The 17228-nt window shown below is 41.7% G+C and overlaps 1 protein-coding gene across 15 annotated transcripts in view; it reads left to right on the plus strand.

Moving 5' to 3' along the window:
- The window catches only part of LOC100774629 (bone morphogenetic protein receptor type-1B), a 308818-nt gene that overhangs the window by 287737 nt on the left and 3853 nt on the right, over positions 1–17228 (plus strand). For all 15 annotated transcript variants that reach the window (XM_027395836.2, XM_027395835.2, XM_027395834.2 and 12 more), the window contains 4 exons: positions 529–721; positions 1489–1786; positions 11738–11913; positions 13847–13977. In XM_027395836.2, the coding sequence (XP_027251637.1) occupies positions 529–721; positions 1489–1786; positions 11738–11913; positions 13847–13977 (798 nt within the window). The remainder of the gene's footprint in view (positions 1–528; positions 722–1488; positions 1787–11737; positions 11914–13846; positions 13978–17228) is intronic.

The raw sequence follows: 17228 nt of genomic DNA on the forward strand, positions 1-17228 counted from the left end.
ATTCTCTTTCAGTTTTGTTTCTTATGCGCTCTCTTTTGCCCTGTCATACACTCACTGTATTTTTTGTTTTGTTGTTTGTTTTCCTCTGTTCTTCTCCACTTTAGGAATTTTGATAAATTTCCTTGTGCATCCAATATATTTTTTTGCCTTATTTAACGAGTCCATGGTTTGTTATGTAGTGGCAAAAATTCCTTCAGAGTATTAAATAAATCAATATAACAGTAAACTACTTTGTTCTGTCAAGTATGAGTTACTGTGAAACCATTTGTCATCTTTTTTCTCTATGAAAATAGCAATTGGTAGAATGGAACATCTAATGATTTGGAAGCAGTATTTGATTATTTAAAATTGGCGATCTTCCATCTGAAATACACTTAAAAAAGAGGATGAATTAGTACATCTCATGTGTATATAGAATAATATAACTACATGTTTTTGCCCCAAGTCATTATGTTGTGCACCACCCCCATCCCCAAGATAGATCTGTAGTGCTGTAATTTACTAATGATGTGTTTTGGGTTTTGCCAGGTCCAAAGGACAATAGCTAAGCAAATTCAGATGGTGAAGCAAATTGGAAAAGGTCGCTATGGGGAAGTGTGGATGGGCAAGTGGCGTGGAGAAAAGGTAGCTGTGAAAGTGTTCTTCACCACTGAGGAAGCCAGCTGGTTCCGAGAGACAGAGATATACCAGACAGTCCTGATGAGGCATGAAAACATTCTGGGTGAGTCACAGTCTACACAGTGATAGTTGGGGTTTCGTCACATTCTTCTGTCTGTGTCTCCACATCTGCATGTGAACTCATCTGTCTAGACCTGTTATGAAACTTACAGGCTCTTTCTTTTGGGCGTGCGCCCAGAGCCCATACGCTTCTGACAGAAGATGCCACAGGAGGAATGACTATGGTGCTTCTGTGGGTGGGTGGTAGCCTGGAAATGCAATACTCACCAATGATATTTTTTTCTGCAGAAACAGGAAGTGGAAATGAAATACTAGAATTCTTAAGGGTTTGTAGGGATTTGAAGGACCATATTTAGTTTTAAATGATGTGGAAAGTTATAGGCATTTTTATTTGCAGAGATTATTTGTAGCAAGAGCTTATGTTCAGAATTGATTTTCTTTTCCTTTCCTCAGGCTTGACATGATCTGTCTGGATCATTTGAGTAGGAGAGGGACACAGTTAGTGAAGTAGAAGGCCTGACTCAAGCCTTTCATACAGCAATGCCTTGCTTGTAACTATGATACCATAAAGGAATTTCAATACCACTGATCAGAGAGTGGCTTCAGATCTAAACTCTTGTATTCCTTTATCCCTCCAATATTGGTCACCTCAGCTTGATATTAGTAGTTTAGCACCATCACAGGCATAGTCAGAAAACTGAGGGAGATGCTAAACCAGACATCAGGAGAGAAAGACTATTTGAGCACATGAGTTATTCCTCATTCTGTCCAGGAAGCACAACTAATCCTTTTAATTCTTTTGCATTTTAGGGTTCATTGCTGCAGATATTAAAGGGACTGGGTCCTGGACTCAGTTGTACCTCATCACAGATTATCATGAAAATGGATCTCTTTATGACTATCTGAAATCTACTACCCTAGACGCAAAGTCCATGCTGAAGTTAGCCTACTCTTCCGTTAGCGGCCTATGCCACTTACACACAGAAATCTTCAGCACTCAAGGCAAACCAGCAATCGCCCACCGAGACTTGAAAAGCAAGAACATCTTGGTGAAGAAGAACGGGACTTGCTGCATAGCTGACCTCGGCTTGGCTGTCAAGTTTATCAGGTTAGTATCCAAGTCAACAGACACATGCTGTAAGGTTCTTGTTGAGTGTTCTAGTTATTTTCCATACCTCTGTGAAAAGGAACAAAATCAAACACAGGATAGGTTATTAAATGTGGTATATTTATCAAGAAGGAATACTCACATGAGGAGCTGATAACCAGATTGGCACTCCGAGAAGCTCAGTCCCAGATGCCTCCAAGATCTGGCCTGAACCCTGAGCGAGATCGAGCCCTCTCTTCCTCACTCTTTATCCTACCCCTCTACATACCTGTTTGGGCATGGCCAGCGGTACAGGTATTCATGCTCTCTTCCTCCACCTCTGTCCTAAGGTAATTCAGTGGTTGGGTGCTATCATAGACTTCAACTCTTCTAGAGATAAAAAAATGTCGCCATTTTATTTGTGTGTTTGTGTCAGTCCTAGGTACTCCAAGAAGGCAGGCTGAGAAAGCCATGGGGAGCAAACCAGTAAGCAGCACTCCTCCATGGTTTCTGCTTCAATTTACTGCCTCCAGATTTCAACTTTGACTTTCTGCCCTGACTTTTCTGAATGTACTTATAAGCTGTAAGGTGAAACAAACCTTTTCTTCTCCAAGATGCTTTTTGGTTAAAAGGGGCTACCCTGATTAAAGAGAAAGAGATAGAGTGTCCCAGCTCCTGAGTGTGAAACCCTCCTTACTATATAAGGGCTACCAATATACCAAGAAGCCTGCAAGGTCTGCACACTACCACCAGCAAGTCCAAGTATGTGTGTCCAGGTGCTATGTTCCTATCTCTTTCTCTTTAATCAGGGTAGCCCCTTTTAATCTAGGACATGTGTCCAGCAATGTAAGCCAATACAGAAATCACAAGCTTAAAACATTATTGTTGATGTTATTGCAATTTTGTTTTTGTAATTCAGTTGCCTGATTCTCTAGTCTGAACTTTGTAGATTGCAGCATCCTGTTGCGATGGGAAAAGGTTGGGCAAAACAGGTGGAAATGATAATGGATATGTCTCCTCCTGTACTATGAAAAGAAAGGAGGGTTCATTTGGGAGGTGGTGGCAAAGAAACTTCTGCTTTACCACTCCTAGAGTACTCATCCAACCTGACCCTTTAATGCGTACATCTCTGGCCCTACTTGTCAGTATTTTCCAAGGAAGATTCTACAGCATATAGAGAAGGACAAAGGGAAGAGGTGGGGAGATGGTTACAAGAAAGGACTGATGAGCTTCCATTTTCTCCTGAATGTAAAATCTGATATGTGATTTAATAATGAGCTCAGACAAGTGGAGGGCTTCAGCATTTAGAGATGGCAAACAAAAAGTTAAACTTCTTTGTTCTTTGTTAAACTTCTTTGTTCACTTTCTTTAGTGAATTGTGCTATAAATTTGAGTTTGAGACATGCATCTTACACTATTTAGTAATTTAAAGTATTAAATCCAGTTTCTCTTCAGAACTTAACTTTTTGTGAAAGGCAACCCTTTTCATGTCTACTCTATAACAACTAAACAGACATATGTAATAAGTAATTCATCTGTTGTGCCTCTAGTTACCAGACTCTACTCCTCTCCTAGTTAAATTTCTTCAGAGAAGTTCCAGGGGTAACAGTCTTCTGCCTGCTCTCTTGTGAAACCATCTCTGTGTGCACCAGAAGCCTTAGTTCATTGTGACACCACTAGTTAAATGAGTTCTATCTTCATGAAACTCATGCTTTACCATAGTGTAATGGCTCACCCCACTATACTATGTCATCTACATCCTTAGGTAAAGCTTTGTACAGTTATTTCCTTTCTGTCTTTCTGCCTCCCAGTCTTTTCTTCAGGCTACAGAATTTATTTTCTTGAAGTGCAGTTTGAGTGTCACCATAATTTCATCGCTTCCCGTGGCCTTGGGATAAAATGTAGTTAGGGTCCCTTGCTGCGGTGAACTCTTTTCTTAGCCTGGGCTTTTCTTGAGATTTATTGCCACCATGCTGATTACCCCTTCCTGTTCATTCTGAACGTATTCCACTTCTCACACCCTTAAGTGCTTTTATTATAATCATTATCATCTGTATAACATACATCCCCTTTCTATTTCACCACCACAGACCTTCAGAGTACATGACATCTGTTGTTGCTCACAAGTAGCCCTATGCAAAGTGTCAAGGCTGTTCTCACACCGCTGCAGTGATCACTGGCTTCTTATCTCTCCTTCCTGGTAGAATGTAAACCAAGCACATGTCTGTAAAATTCTGTCCCCAGTGTCATGGCCATGACTATGGTGGGTGTTTTAAGTTTTTCATACTAGGTAATTGAATGAGTACATATGGACTATGAAAAGAAGAATCATGTTATCTTAGCTTCAGAGAATCTGCACATTTGGACTATGCCCTTCATAGCTGCATATTGTGTCCATACTCTGATTTGTCTTTCTTTAGCAATACGGAACCACTGTGTTTTCTCTTCACATATTCAATGCTGCCTGATGCTTTGCTTCTGCTTCTGGAGTCCCTAGCCTGGAGCATCCTGCCTTTCCCAGTACTCTTCCTCAGTCTCCGAAATGCCTTTGAGTCATTCCCCATCTATACTTAAGAGAAAAGATGCTACCTTCTGAATGATCTGCCTGTATCTGTCTCCAGTTGCCAATACTTTGAAATGTGCCTCATCTCTCCTACTGCTCATTGGTACCTTGAGAGCCAAAGCCATGTCAAATCCACCATGGGATTCCCTTTTGAAATGACAAAAAATCACAAATACAGCTACTGTTTTCAATCAGCAAATGTAGGGACAGCAAAGTAGGTGAGGCAACACTGTCCGTGTGGATCTTAAAGTAAACTGAGCTTTTATTCCTGAAATTTACTTTTGTTTAGGGGAAAGAATCATGTGGATCCTGACTGTAGGAAGAGGAGGAGGCCCTTAAGGGATAAATTGAGATAACTTTGGTGTACAATGTCCATTCGTCAGAGGAGGAGAGCATGAGGATGCTGGCTTCAGAGACTCATTTCCCTTTCCAGATGGAGGATGTACTGGATGATCTCAGACATCTTATTTTTATTTCCTATATGTCAGAGTTTTGACATCTTCTGTTCTTAGTGCAGGGTTTAAGGGTTGCTTTATCCAGTTCTCTGCATTTTACCCTTCATGATAATTTGCATTGTGTGTCTGTGCGCATGTGGTTTTATAGAGTGTTTTATTTCAGATGGAGTCATAGCTAACCCATGTTGATATGTGAATTTCCTGTGAGAACTTAATATTCACTTTTGTTTCTGCATGGGCGGTAAGTGGTCTCTTAGGCTTTGTGGGTAATTTCTGGAAGGATCCTGGGGAACTTGAGAATCACAGAGAGCTCTGGGGGTGTCTTAGGGACTTTGTGTTCACATAATACTTTTGCTCTTGTTGGCTTTTTTTTTTTTTTTTTTTTTTTTTTTTTTGCTGATACATTTCCTGCTCCAAGGAGATTTAATCCAGGTGATATCAGAAGATCCCTGATGTCTCTGGGGAGGGGAAAACATTGCCACATGAAATGCCTTGAAGGAATTACACACACACACACACACACACACACACACACACACACACACACACACTCACACACACACACACACACACACACACTCACACACACACACACACACACACTCACACACACACACACACACACACACACACACACACACACACACACACACACACACAGCTTTTGTGATTCACTCACTCAGGCAGCTTTCTCGTACTTCACTGTCCAAAGAAAATATTTTCTTCTAGGAGAAATCAATCCTGGATCAGGGCATCTCAGGTGTTGACTCTTAAGCTGAAGACCTACAGTGGTGAGATTGGACTGTTTTTGGATCTCCCCACTCATGGTTGTGAGTTGGCCAGATCCAGAAGAGCATTGGCTCTATGTAGCAGATGCTGAATTTCTCAAGCCCTTCTGATGTCATTTTTTCACTGCACTGCTTTTAACATATATGTTTTAAAAACTACAGTAAATATCATATATATACATACACATATATACATATATACAAACATATGTATGTGTGTATTTGCTGTAGCTTTTAAAAACTGACATCTAATTCATAGAACTAAGCTCATTAGTGACAATGTCAACACTCCCAGTAAACGTGTTTGCAGCTGTCCCCATCTCCAGTGAAGGAGTTTTGGTTTTGAAGTCTTGAAATACACAGAGATTTTTAGAAATATGATTTTTGAAGCATTGTTTTAGTTTTACTTGTTGGTGGTGGTGGTGGTGCAGTACAATGCCTGACAAAAGGAGACTTAGAACTCATTGTGGTTCACCATTGGAAGGTGTGTCTACCATGACAGGGAAGCCAGGGTGCTAAGGAGGTGATAAGCTACGCACATTCCACTCACTGTCAGGAAGCAGGGAGACAAGAGTGGGGTCCTGCCTCTTTTTATTCAGTCTAGGACTCCAGCACGTAGATGGTGCTGTCCACACGTAGTGTGGGTCACCTCCCCTGAATCAACCTAGTCTGGACAGTTCCTCACAGACATGCCCAGAGATCTTTATTGCCTGGATAATTCTAGATTCCGTCACTTTGTCAATAAGCATTAACCACCATGAGCATTGAGCCCCACTGAAGAGTACTGCAGAAAATGTTCCACACCCAGGGGGCTTACGGATGTGTAGGGGTCAGCTGAGTAAATTGGTTCCACAGCCACTGGGAAAATAACACAGGAGACACAAACGGTGCGTGCATACTTCTGTGTGAGCCTTGTGTATCACACTTCTTATGTATCCAGTGTGGCAAGAGATTTACTATTCATGTATATTGTCTGTAGATTCAAACAACAGTTGTGTTACACTAACTAGTGCCTCTTTCACACACCTTCTTATCATATGTCTTTTCCAAAGTGCTACCCTTAGTTTTTTCAAGCTCTGTGTATTATTCAAGATGTTCAGTGTCTATTCACTGTCTTTCTCTGTCCTTTTGCTCTTTCTCACTTCCCGGACTTCTCCCCCGCCGTTTCCTCTGTGTTAGGCATCAGTGGTTTCCTGCAGAAGGCCCACCCCCATGTGTGGAAGGCCAGGAAGTAGAGCCCTCACTGGTTTACCTCTCCATTCCTGCTTGTCTCTCTTTGCCACCATGGCTTCTGCTCATGTCCTTCAGGAAACACATGTCCAGAATTTGTCTCCCTCGGGACTGTGCACTGTGGTGAGCTATAAAGCAGAATTTTCTATCACTAACTCTTCTTGCCAGAATTCCTGGTGCAGACTTGTGATTTAGAAGCTTAGTTAATATGAGAAATATTGGATATATAATGCGGCTAGCAGAGATTTTACTTAAAACCCCCTTATTCTCCACTTTCAAACTTCTTACCTGACCTTAAGCAGTGCACTCAGCATATACGACACACATTCTCACTGTGTGTCTGGGTGTTCAAGGATGTCCTGCGGGTGTTGCACTTGGGATTGAATCAGGGGGGGGGGGGGGAGTGCTCTGGCTGCCCTGAGAGAATGAAGCCAGTTAAGGTTTCAATCTTTGTTTATACCCCCCCACCCCTGACAGCACTCTAAATGAAGCCAGGGGTAACATGCATTTCCCAGTTGTGTGCTTGGTTGCCCTGATCCTCTTGGCAAAGTCTTGCCTGGCACCTTCCTGTGCTGCTCGTGTCTCATCATGACCAGTCTTTCTCTGCTCTCTTGCCTGGCACATAGTGTCAAGTTCCCGCCTCCCGTTGCTTCCCTTCCTACAAGAAGCAGGAGCCAGGAGAATTCTCGTTTACTCTTCTTCATCCTGGTCTAGAAGAACCAGATGATCTAAGCACTCAGGAAGCCCTCTGCCATCCCTGCAAATCTCCTTTTATGTTTAAGCAAAAGTAACTTTTTATGGATTTAAACTTTTTTATCGATTCTTTGTGGACTTCACCTCATGCATCCCAACCCCATGCATCTCCCCAACCCTGCCTATCCACCTCCTGCCCCTTCAGCTGCCCCCAAAGTAAAATAAAATAAAAAATGAGGGAAAAAAGTCTCGTCATGGAAGCTGTTATGTGGCACAGTGAGTCAGCCACACATCTTTACTTACAGATGCTCGTTGGTCTGCTATGATACTGAGTGTCATTTATTATCCTCATTGGGCTCCTCTTGGATATCCTCTTGTTGCCCCGAGTCATGGAGATCCTGCAGTTTTGGAACTGCAGGACTGGCCCTTTCATGTGCTCCAGCAGTTCATAGATGTCAGGGTGAACCAACTCTCATATCTCTGTTTCTGGGCCTATGTGGTAGTTGGGTTTGTCAGCTGCCAGCTCTTCTCCCATCCTCCTCCCCCAGAGCAAGCTCTCTATCACTGTCCCAGCTAGGTCACCCACTGTAGCAGGCAGCAAGGGGTTAGGGCCAGCTCTACTTTGTTGCCCAGGCATGGTGCAGGCCCCACTTTCCAGAATCCAACAGCTAGTGAGGGGCAGGGGCAGTTCTACTATGGCCAGCAGGCAGCAAGGGGTGTGGCCAGTTCTCCTGCTCTCAGACCCTGGGCCTGGTTCCCTCACACCCACACAATTTCAGCACTTAGGAAGCAGAGGCAGCCTAATCTCTGAGTTCAAGGCTAGCCTGGTCTACAGAGGCAGGTCCAGGACAGCTAAGGCTTCACAGAGAAGCCCTGTCTCAAAAAAAAAAAAAAAAAAAAAAATCAAATCTCAAGAGAAAAATCAAAAGCAGAAAAAAAACTCTAATCTCTCTGCATTTATATTTGGAACATTCTGACAGGATTCTCAGGAGCCTGTTTCCTCTTTGACATACCTTCTTTACATTTCTCACACACTTGAAGAAAACCTTCCCCTGTCTTGCGGTAACGCCTTCTTTGACGTACCTTCTACTGCATTTTAAATGTGCCTTGATTTATGCCTTTCTTTGTTCTGCAAACTGCAACATTTAATGTAACCACTTCCACATTGGAACATGGGATTTGGGAAAACCTAAACTTTTGTTCCTGGGTTATCAGTCAGAATAAACTACCCCTTGTTCCCTTTAAGATGAGAGCGGTGGCTTTAGCATCGACATTATTAATCTTCAAATTACATTTATTTTCTAACTCTAAGTTTATAACCCCTTGGTACACACATTAAGAAGAACAAGAGCTTGGTTGGGTCTAGTGGGAATACTAATTATGAAATTATAACCTCAACAGTCTATTCCTCTAAAGCCTCTGCCTCCATCACCAGCCTCTGGGATTAACCCCACTGTTCTCCACAGGAAAGGCAAAGAGAACCTCCCACCTTTCTCCATGGGAAAGCTAAAGAGCTCATATTTCCCTAATATCTAATGCAGGACCCACATTTATGACAGGGTATTTTCAGTTCTCATCATAAATGCATTTTTCTTAGCTAATTTTATCTAATAAATCACTTTTGAACTTCAGGGTCTTATGCCTATATTGTATCCTTAGTCCTTGAAATATACACTTTCCAGTCATTGACCCTAATAGATTGTATTAAAGATACTCTTGATATATTTAATAATGCATATTTATATTTATGATATAAACTTAAATAAGACATTTCAAAGGGCAAATTGTTACAGTTGAATATTAACAAATGATAACAGTTTGCCTCATTTTCTCTAGTCTTTCCACCAGAAATCAAATGTTGAATATAAATAATCTTGTTCCCTTCCATATTTTGTTCCTTTTATGTCTCCCAGAAGTAACCAATATCCTGTTTATATTTTGTGTGTACAGTCTTATGATTTTGATGACTCATGCATGCAGCCACTGTGAAATCTGCATTACTCTGTGTATTGGAGCTGTTCTCTCCACTCCTGCACTTTTTTTAATAATATGCCCATCATTACTTTCTTTCGTTTGCTTTATTTTTGAGATTACAATTTAATCATAACATTGCTCCCATCTCTTTTCTCCCTCCCATCCTTTCAATATACCCTACTTACTCTTCTCCAAAATATATTTGCCCCCTTTTCCACTGATTGTTATTTTATGTATATATTTGTTATAAGCATAAATATTCCTAAATATGACCTATTGAGTCCATATAGTCTTACTTGTGTGTTTTCCCAATGGACAGTTTGAACTTGACAACCGATTGGTATACTCTATCCTAGGGAGGACCACTTCTCCTGCTCCCAACTTTCCTCAGTTGCCTGTACTTCTCTATGTATGGCTCATGGCTCCCTGGGCTTTTTCCCCACCCAGTTTAACATGTTCATTGGTGTCACCCTTGTTCAGCTCATGCTTGATGCACAGCCTCTGATGTTACCTAGAGATACAATCTCACAGCAAAGTCCCTGATCCTCTGTACATAGAAACATGCCCAATGGAAAGATACAGAGCTCTAGCTTAGAGAATATGAAATCTGTTGGTATCCAGAAGGAGTTCCTTATAATGAGCATGTTTGCTGTTTAAATGTGGTGCTAAAAGCATTGACCATAAGATTAATAATAATATTTCACAAAATCAATCTGGCCAATGAAACCCCACCTGTCTGTCTGGATACTAATTCCAATTCATTTTTTGTGGTTTTTCCATAACAGTTTCACATTTCTTTTAAATTACCCATAGCAAAGGTTACTGTTAGCAGGCCTTTTCACTCTTCCTAGTTCATTTTCTTCCTACTGTGTGCAAGCTGTGTAACAAGTGAAGATGAACTGGAGCATTCATCTTCAGGGCCATACCAAATGACTACAGCAGACCTTCAGGGCTTACAGGAACTTAAAGTCTTTACATTGTTAGATAATTATTCAAATACTTCTACTGGAGATAATTTCTGCTAATCATAGGGAAGATGCTATTCAAATACTACTGGGAGACAGGGTGGCAGAGGAAGGGGAGAGGGAGTGGCCATCACAAACATGTGGGAGGAGCTGCTGGTTTTGCAAGTGACCAACCTTGAGAACCTTGACCATTTGCCATCGGACTTGTTTACCGGGGAAACAAGTTAGAGATGAAGGGGTAGAGTCCTGAGACAATCTTACTGGTGTCGTTTGGTAGCAGTTACCTTTCAGTTCCCCAGCAGAGATAGATCTTTACCACGCATCCACCAACCACTGCCTGTCCTCCTATCTGTAAGAGTGGAGCTGTCAATCATCTTCATCCCCTGGGGCTACAATGTATCTCCAGCTTTCCCGATACAATCTTGGGTGTCCTAACCTAAGATGATTCTTGATTTCCTTTCTTGGTATATATTCTTGAATACTATGAGAGCCTTTAGATATCCACTTTCCTCTAATTTTGTCTATCCAAAACCCAAAATTCCATAATTGGGACCACTATTACACTATTCTAATGATTAAAAATGATATATTGTAACACACACACAGATAGTATGTCAATGAAATATCCCCTTTGCACTCATATAATAGTTGTCAGCAGGCATAATAGCAGGGAAACTTTTCTTCCTTAGTTCTCTGAGAGTTACCAGTTTCATACAGTGTGCTGGGTGGTGCTTTCCCTTCTGACATTTTACTAGCTTCCCTTTAAGCCTATTCCTGGCATACTTTCCTCTCTCATAAACTATTGCCAAGATGTTAAAGCCAAGTTGATAGATGTATTTACCAGTTTTGAGAACAAATCCATTAAAATGTACAAAGAAGAAAGGCACATTTTAGGTATTTATTTGCCACTGTTTATTTAGTTTTTGAGACTGGTTTCTTGCAAGTCAGCCCGACCTCAAATTCATTACACAGTTGAGGTTGGCCCTGAACTCCTGATTCTCTTGCTCTTCATCTCAAGCATTTGGTTTGCATGTGTACAACTTTTATTAGATATTTAAAAAATAGTTGAGAGTTTATTTTTGTATTAATATAATTATGTGTGTTGCGGCTTCATTCTCATGTAGTTGCACTTGGTCTGGATGTTTTAATCTTAGAATGTTTTAAGTTTTACTGAGAAATATTTTTTGAGGAAATGTTTTTTGTTCACTCTAAGTTTTTCTCTTTGCATCGCCTCTGACACGCTCTTGCAGAGAGCTAGAGCGGCCTCTCCAGTGCTGACGATGCCTCCCTTTGCTTTCCCTCAGTGATACAAACGAGGTTGACATTCCACCCAACACACGAGTGGGCACCAAGCGCTATATGCCTCCAGAAGTGCTGGATGAGAGCTTGAACAGAAATCATTTCCAGTCTTATATCATGGCTGACATGTACAGTTTTGGACTCATTCTCTGGGAGATTGCAAGGAGGTGTGTTTCTGGAGGTAAGAAAAACACTAGTACTCCTGGGAGATGTTTACAAAACCTTTCTGATCAGAAAGGATTAAAGTTGGTGTATCACTTACAGTCTCAGATTTTCTTTCCCTTTTGTCTTTATTCCTGTTGATGCAGTCTCAAACCTTCAGGAAATACCTATTAAAACTATCTTTGAGTACCTGTCTCCTCCCTTTCCCAGGCCAGTGAATGTTCTAGACTCAGTGTCAGCTCCCCCTGGCTTGTCACACATTACTCTCTGTTTCTCTTTCTGTCACCTCACTTTTCTCTTAGACTTTTTCCAACAGTTGCTCCAGCAAGTCAACACACTCTCCTACCCTATTCACCATCTCCTACCAACCTGCTGGACCTTATTCCCCACCCTGCTGCTGTATTCTCTGTACATCCTCTGCAGAGGTAGTGCAGAGACATTGAAGAGTGGGACATCTATTCCCAAACTCTCGCTATTTTTGTCAAAAGGAAAGGAAAGGAAAATATAGCAATTACTCATAATAATTTTCCCACAAGCTTAAGAATTCCTAATAAGACCAGCTGCTTGACATGAGTTCTGGGAACCACACTCTGGTCCTCTGGAGAGGCAGCGAGTTCTCTTAACCACTGATCCATCTCTTAAGCCCCTAGTTCTGTCTGTGTCTCAAGTAGCTTGTATACCTCCCTTACCATCCCCAATCCATCCAATTAATGAGTTAAATAGATACAGTATTCACCCTCAAGATATTTCTAGGTCAGTGTCTCTAGAGTTAGAAAGCACTCAGATGAAGTGATGTCTCCTGTGAGTTGGGTCCAGTATTTCATTGCCCCATGTACTGAGATTACAATAAATCAAATAGAAGAATAAGAAACACAGATGTAATGTAATTGTGCTGTGTAGTCACAGCAGGTGTCTGCAAGTGACAAACAGGCAGTGAGTTTCAAATGCTTGAAACAGTTTTGAATCTCTGGGTCCCTTATATTCTATATAAGTTTGAATTTACCAAAAAAAAAAAGACCATAAGGCATACCCCAAATTTTCACTGAATAAATCTCTAGTGAAGTTTATTATTGTTATTATCTTTTTTTTTCATAAAGAATCTTACTGTGTATTTCTGGTTGGCATGGCACACTTTCTTTATGTAGTCCTGCGTACCTTTGAACTCAGACCTGTAAACTTTCTGCCCCAGGTTCCCTAGAACTGATAGGTAGATGGCATCATCCTAATGGATTTAATGTGGTGGCAGATAATATTAGGACTTGAGGACTTCATCCTGATTAGGTGAACAGTGACAGCGTTCTACCAAAAGTGGCTTAGGAAAGACTCTGGGAGGTTGTTCAGAAACCCCTTCCATCTTTAGAGGATAGGATAGGGGCTACTTAGAATTACCATTAGGAGCTTAGTAGATAAAGTTGAAAGGAACATGCTAAAATAGCATACCGTCTTAAAGGACAGGGCAAAAGAAATTTAAAGTAAAATTAGTTATTAGGCAGGCTCAGGTAAATAAAATAGAAAATATAAAGAAGAAAATGAAAATCAGATAATTTTCAAACCTAAGATGAATCGTGGATGGTACTTTTGGATGTATAACTTTTTAATATTGAATGTGCAGAACTTCTTCCAAACTTCTGATGTTCTTGGTCTCATATGCCAGTAATAGAAGCAGTTACATGTGATGTGGCATAGATTCAAGACGTGTCTTCTAATTTTACATTGAGACTTAATATGGACTTAAAAATATAACTAGTTCATGCAAATTGTAGATACTTAACTTTTGAAAATTAGCTGTTGCTTGGGAGAGGCTTGAGGACCTATGATATATGTATCATTGGGTTTCCTATTCCTCTGTTTAATATTGATAGTTTATCTCTTAATTGAGAAAAGTTGTGTGTTAGGCATATTTTTACCAGTTCATAAGAAATAAATATTAATTTAAAAAAACATGTCTTTAGGTATAGTGGAAGAATACCAACTTCCCTATCATGACCTTGTGCCCAGTGACCCTTCTTATGAAGACATGAGAGAAATCGTGTGCATTAAGAAATTACGACCTTCCTTCCCCAATAGGTGGAGTAGTGATGAGGTAAGACCAGCCTTGGGGGAGGGTATGGATGATGTCTAAATATACTTCTGTTTTGCCAGAATTCTTTTTCTCTTTCCTTTTTATTTATTCTATGTGTCTTTTAAATCATTTATCTTGATTGCATTCATGTCCCTGTTCCTTCCATCCACCTTCCACACACACCCCCAATAAAGAAAAATTTAAGAGAAAGGGAATGATTAAAAATCTCATCAAAGAAGCTGAAGTGAGACACATCAGATCAAGCAGTAAACAGCTTTTGTCTGTGTACCTTTACTTGCAAGCGTTCGTTGCAAAGAGCCATTGGTCTGGTTCGAGGTTTCTGCTATACTGTTGATGCTGGACCCTCACTGGGACTCCTCTTGGATATACTGTTGTTGCCCTGTGTTGTGGAGATCCTGCAGCTTTGGGTCTGTGGGTCAGGTTCCTTCATGTGCTCCAGCCAATCATACATGGGATGGATGTTGAGGCAGGTCAAGTCATAACCCTAGTTCTAGGCCTGGACAGCTGCAGGGTTGGTCCACCCACCAGTTTTCCACTGTCTTCACCACCAGGGTAAGGTCTCCATTATTGCCCCAGCTAATTCACCTCTTGCAGAAATGAGCCAGGGGCGGGGCCAGTTCTCCTACTTTCATGTCTTTAGGATGGGCTCTCCCACACCTCCACCTTCGGGGCCAGCTCTACTGTGTTGCCCAGGTGAGGTACAGGGGCCACTCTCATGGGTGTTGCAGCTGGGAGGGGCAGGGACAGCTCTCCCTCTCTTAAGACCCCATGTCAGTTCTTCCACCTGTCTTGGGTATTGATGGGCAGGGGCTGAGGAGGAGGGCATCTCTTCTCTTCCCAGCTGTCACATGTCAGATGAATAATGGGGACAGTTCTCCTTTGCTTGCAACCTCAGGGCTGGATCACCCTTACCTCCAACTACCTGGCCAGCTCTGCTGTGCTGTCTAGATAAGGAGAAGCGACCATTTTCCTGAATTCTACAGCTGGAAGGGAAAGGGTCAGCTCTCTCATCTGCTGCAGGTCGTAAGGGGCAGGGGGTTCAAGGGGGTCATCTCTCCCCCACCCACACCAGTTTGTGACAAAGTATTGGGGACAGCTCTCTCATGCTCACAACTTTGGGCTTGGCTCACCCTCACCTCTGCCAGCATGGTTGGCTCCATTATGTTGCCCAAGCAAAGTGCATGGCCTACTCTCCCAAGTATTATGGCTAGTGGGGGTCAGTGACAGCTCTCCCATCAGGCATTGATGGGTGGGAGGAAGGCAACTCTCCCCCACCCATGCCTTCACAACACAGCTGAGTAATAGGGACAGTTTCCCCATGCTCACAACTTCAGGGATGGCTCACCAAACCTTCCACTAACAGGGTTGGCTCTATTGCACTGCCCTGATGAGGTGCAGGGCCTGCTCTCCCAAGTGTTGCAGCTGGTGGAGGTCAGGAGGCAGGGATAGCTCTGCCACTCTTATGAACAAAAGGCCAACTCTTCCACCTTCCTCAGGCATTGATGGGTGGAGGGTGAAGGAAGGGCATCTCCCCCCAGTTTATGCTACCATATGGCAGATGAGAACTGGTTGCCAAAATTCTTAATTTACATCACTGAAATTGATTTTGATGGTTAACAGTACTGCCATCTCATTGAAATATTTGTATACCTGCACTGCATCAGATCTATTCCCTTTTTTATTTTTCCAATTATACAACATAGTGAATGGTCAAGATTGAGGCTGCGTAACGCAGGTCATTATTTCACATACCAGCTGTGATATGTGAAGAGAGGCTATTGTTTCTTTCTGTGTGTTTTAAAGCACCGTGATTTTCTCTCTTCATGGTAAGTCCATACCCTTCTTTCTGGAGTTTTGGTAAACAACAGAAGGTTGGGGTTTCTATACAGTAACATGATACAAGTGCACTCTGCTGACTGTCCTCTCAGTGCTGACCTCTTCAACAACAAAAATGCTCAGGTCTTGGGGTCAAGAGAGATGGCTCACTAGCTAAGAGGGCACACTCCTTTAGAAGTTGACCTGATCTTGGTTCCTAACTCACAACAGACTGTAACTGTACTCCAGGCAATCTGGTGCCATCTTCTGGATTTTGTGCACTCATAGATGTGTGTACCTGTGCAAGCACATACACAATACACATTTAAAAACGAAAATATTTTTATTTTTGAAATTGAAGTGTAATTCCATCGTTTCCCCTTCTCTTTCCTCCTACAACCCTTCCCATGTACCCCCCTGCTCTCTCTCAAATTCATAGCCTCCATTTCTTTATTGTTTTACACACACACGCACATGCACACGCACATGCATGTGTGAGTGTATATGTGTGTTCCTAACTATATAAATACAATCTGCTTTGGCTATATAAAGTTACTTTGATGTATATGATTGTAGGGCTAACAATGATGAGAGCAAGAATAGTTGTTCTCAGAGAAGAGCCCCTAAATTGGTTATCCAATAGTGTTTCTCTGTGTGTATTAAATTGAATCCCAAGAGGTTATTTGCTCTAATGTGTTTACTGTAAGGGTTTAAATGTGAAACCCCACATGTGTGTGGCAGGCTTTGTGAGGCTGGATCAAGGGAGTGGAACAGACCTGGACTCCAGCCTTGTTTTACTGCTCCAGTGTCTCTCCTCCCACCTGTCTGCCTTCACTCATCCCCAGCTGAGTCTCTGGCATGTTGGAAATTCAGGAAGAGTTTGAAGCACATTTAGATAAAGACAACTCTTATTAGACATGTTCTGAGCCTATCAAAAAGAGGTGCATAGAGAGAGCACTGTTCATAAAGTAAGGTGTCTGTGTAAAGTCACTTAAAGTAACTGGCTCATCGGCCTGGTGTGTCATTTTTGCATTGCTACTTAATATATGCCTTCCAATAAAGTGTGCAGAGAGCATTGTGAGATGCTGGAGTTACAGTCTTTTGAAGGAAACTCTGGGTATCAGTGTCTTTTAAAAGCTCTTTGCTGTTGATTTCTCATAAAAGGGAAATTGTGGTTTGCAGTAAGAATGATTGATAGAAAACAGGCAAATCCAGGGGAAAGTTTTAGCTATGCGCAGGTCATTAATTCTTGCTAAGTGGTACAGTGTTGTGCTACTGTTAGAGCAGACTGCAGTGATGTAGGGATAGCTGTGTTTATTTGAGCAGTGCAGAATCAGATAAAATACTGAAACATGTTATATGTTGTAAACAATTTGGGACTGTAGAAGAGAATTCAGACATACCAGGTATCATGTTCGCTTAATAGTATCTTTGAA

Source organism: Cricetulus griseus, assembly GCF_003668045.3.
Source record: "Cricetulus griseus strain 17A/GY chromosome 1 unlocalized genomic scaffold, alternate assembly CriGri-PICRH-1.0 chr1_0, whole genome shotgun sequence".
NCBI lineage: Eukaryota > Metazoa > Chordata > Mammalia > Rodentia > Cricetidae > Cricetulus > Cricetulus griseus.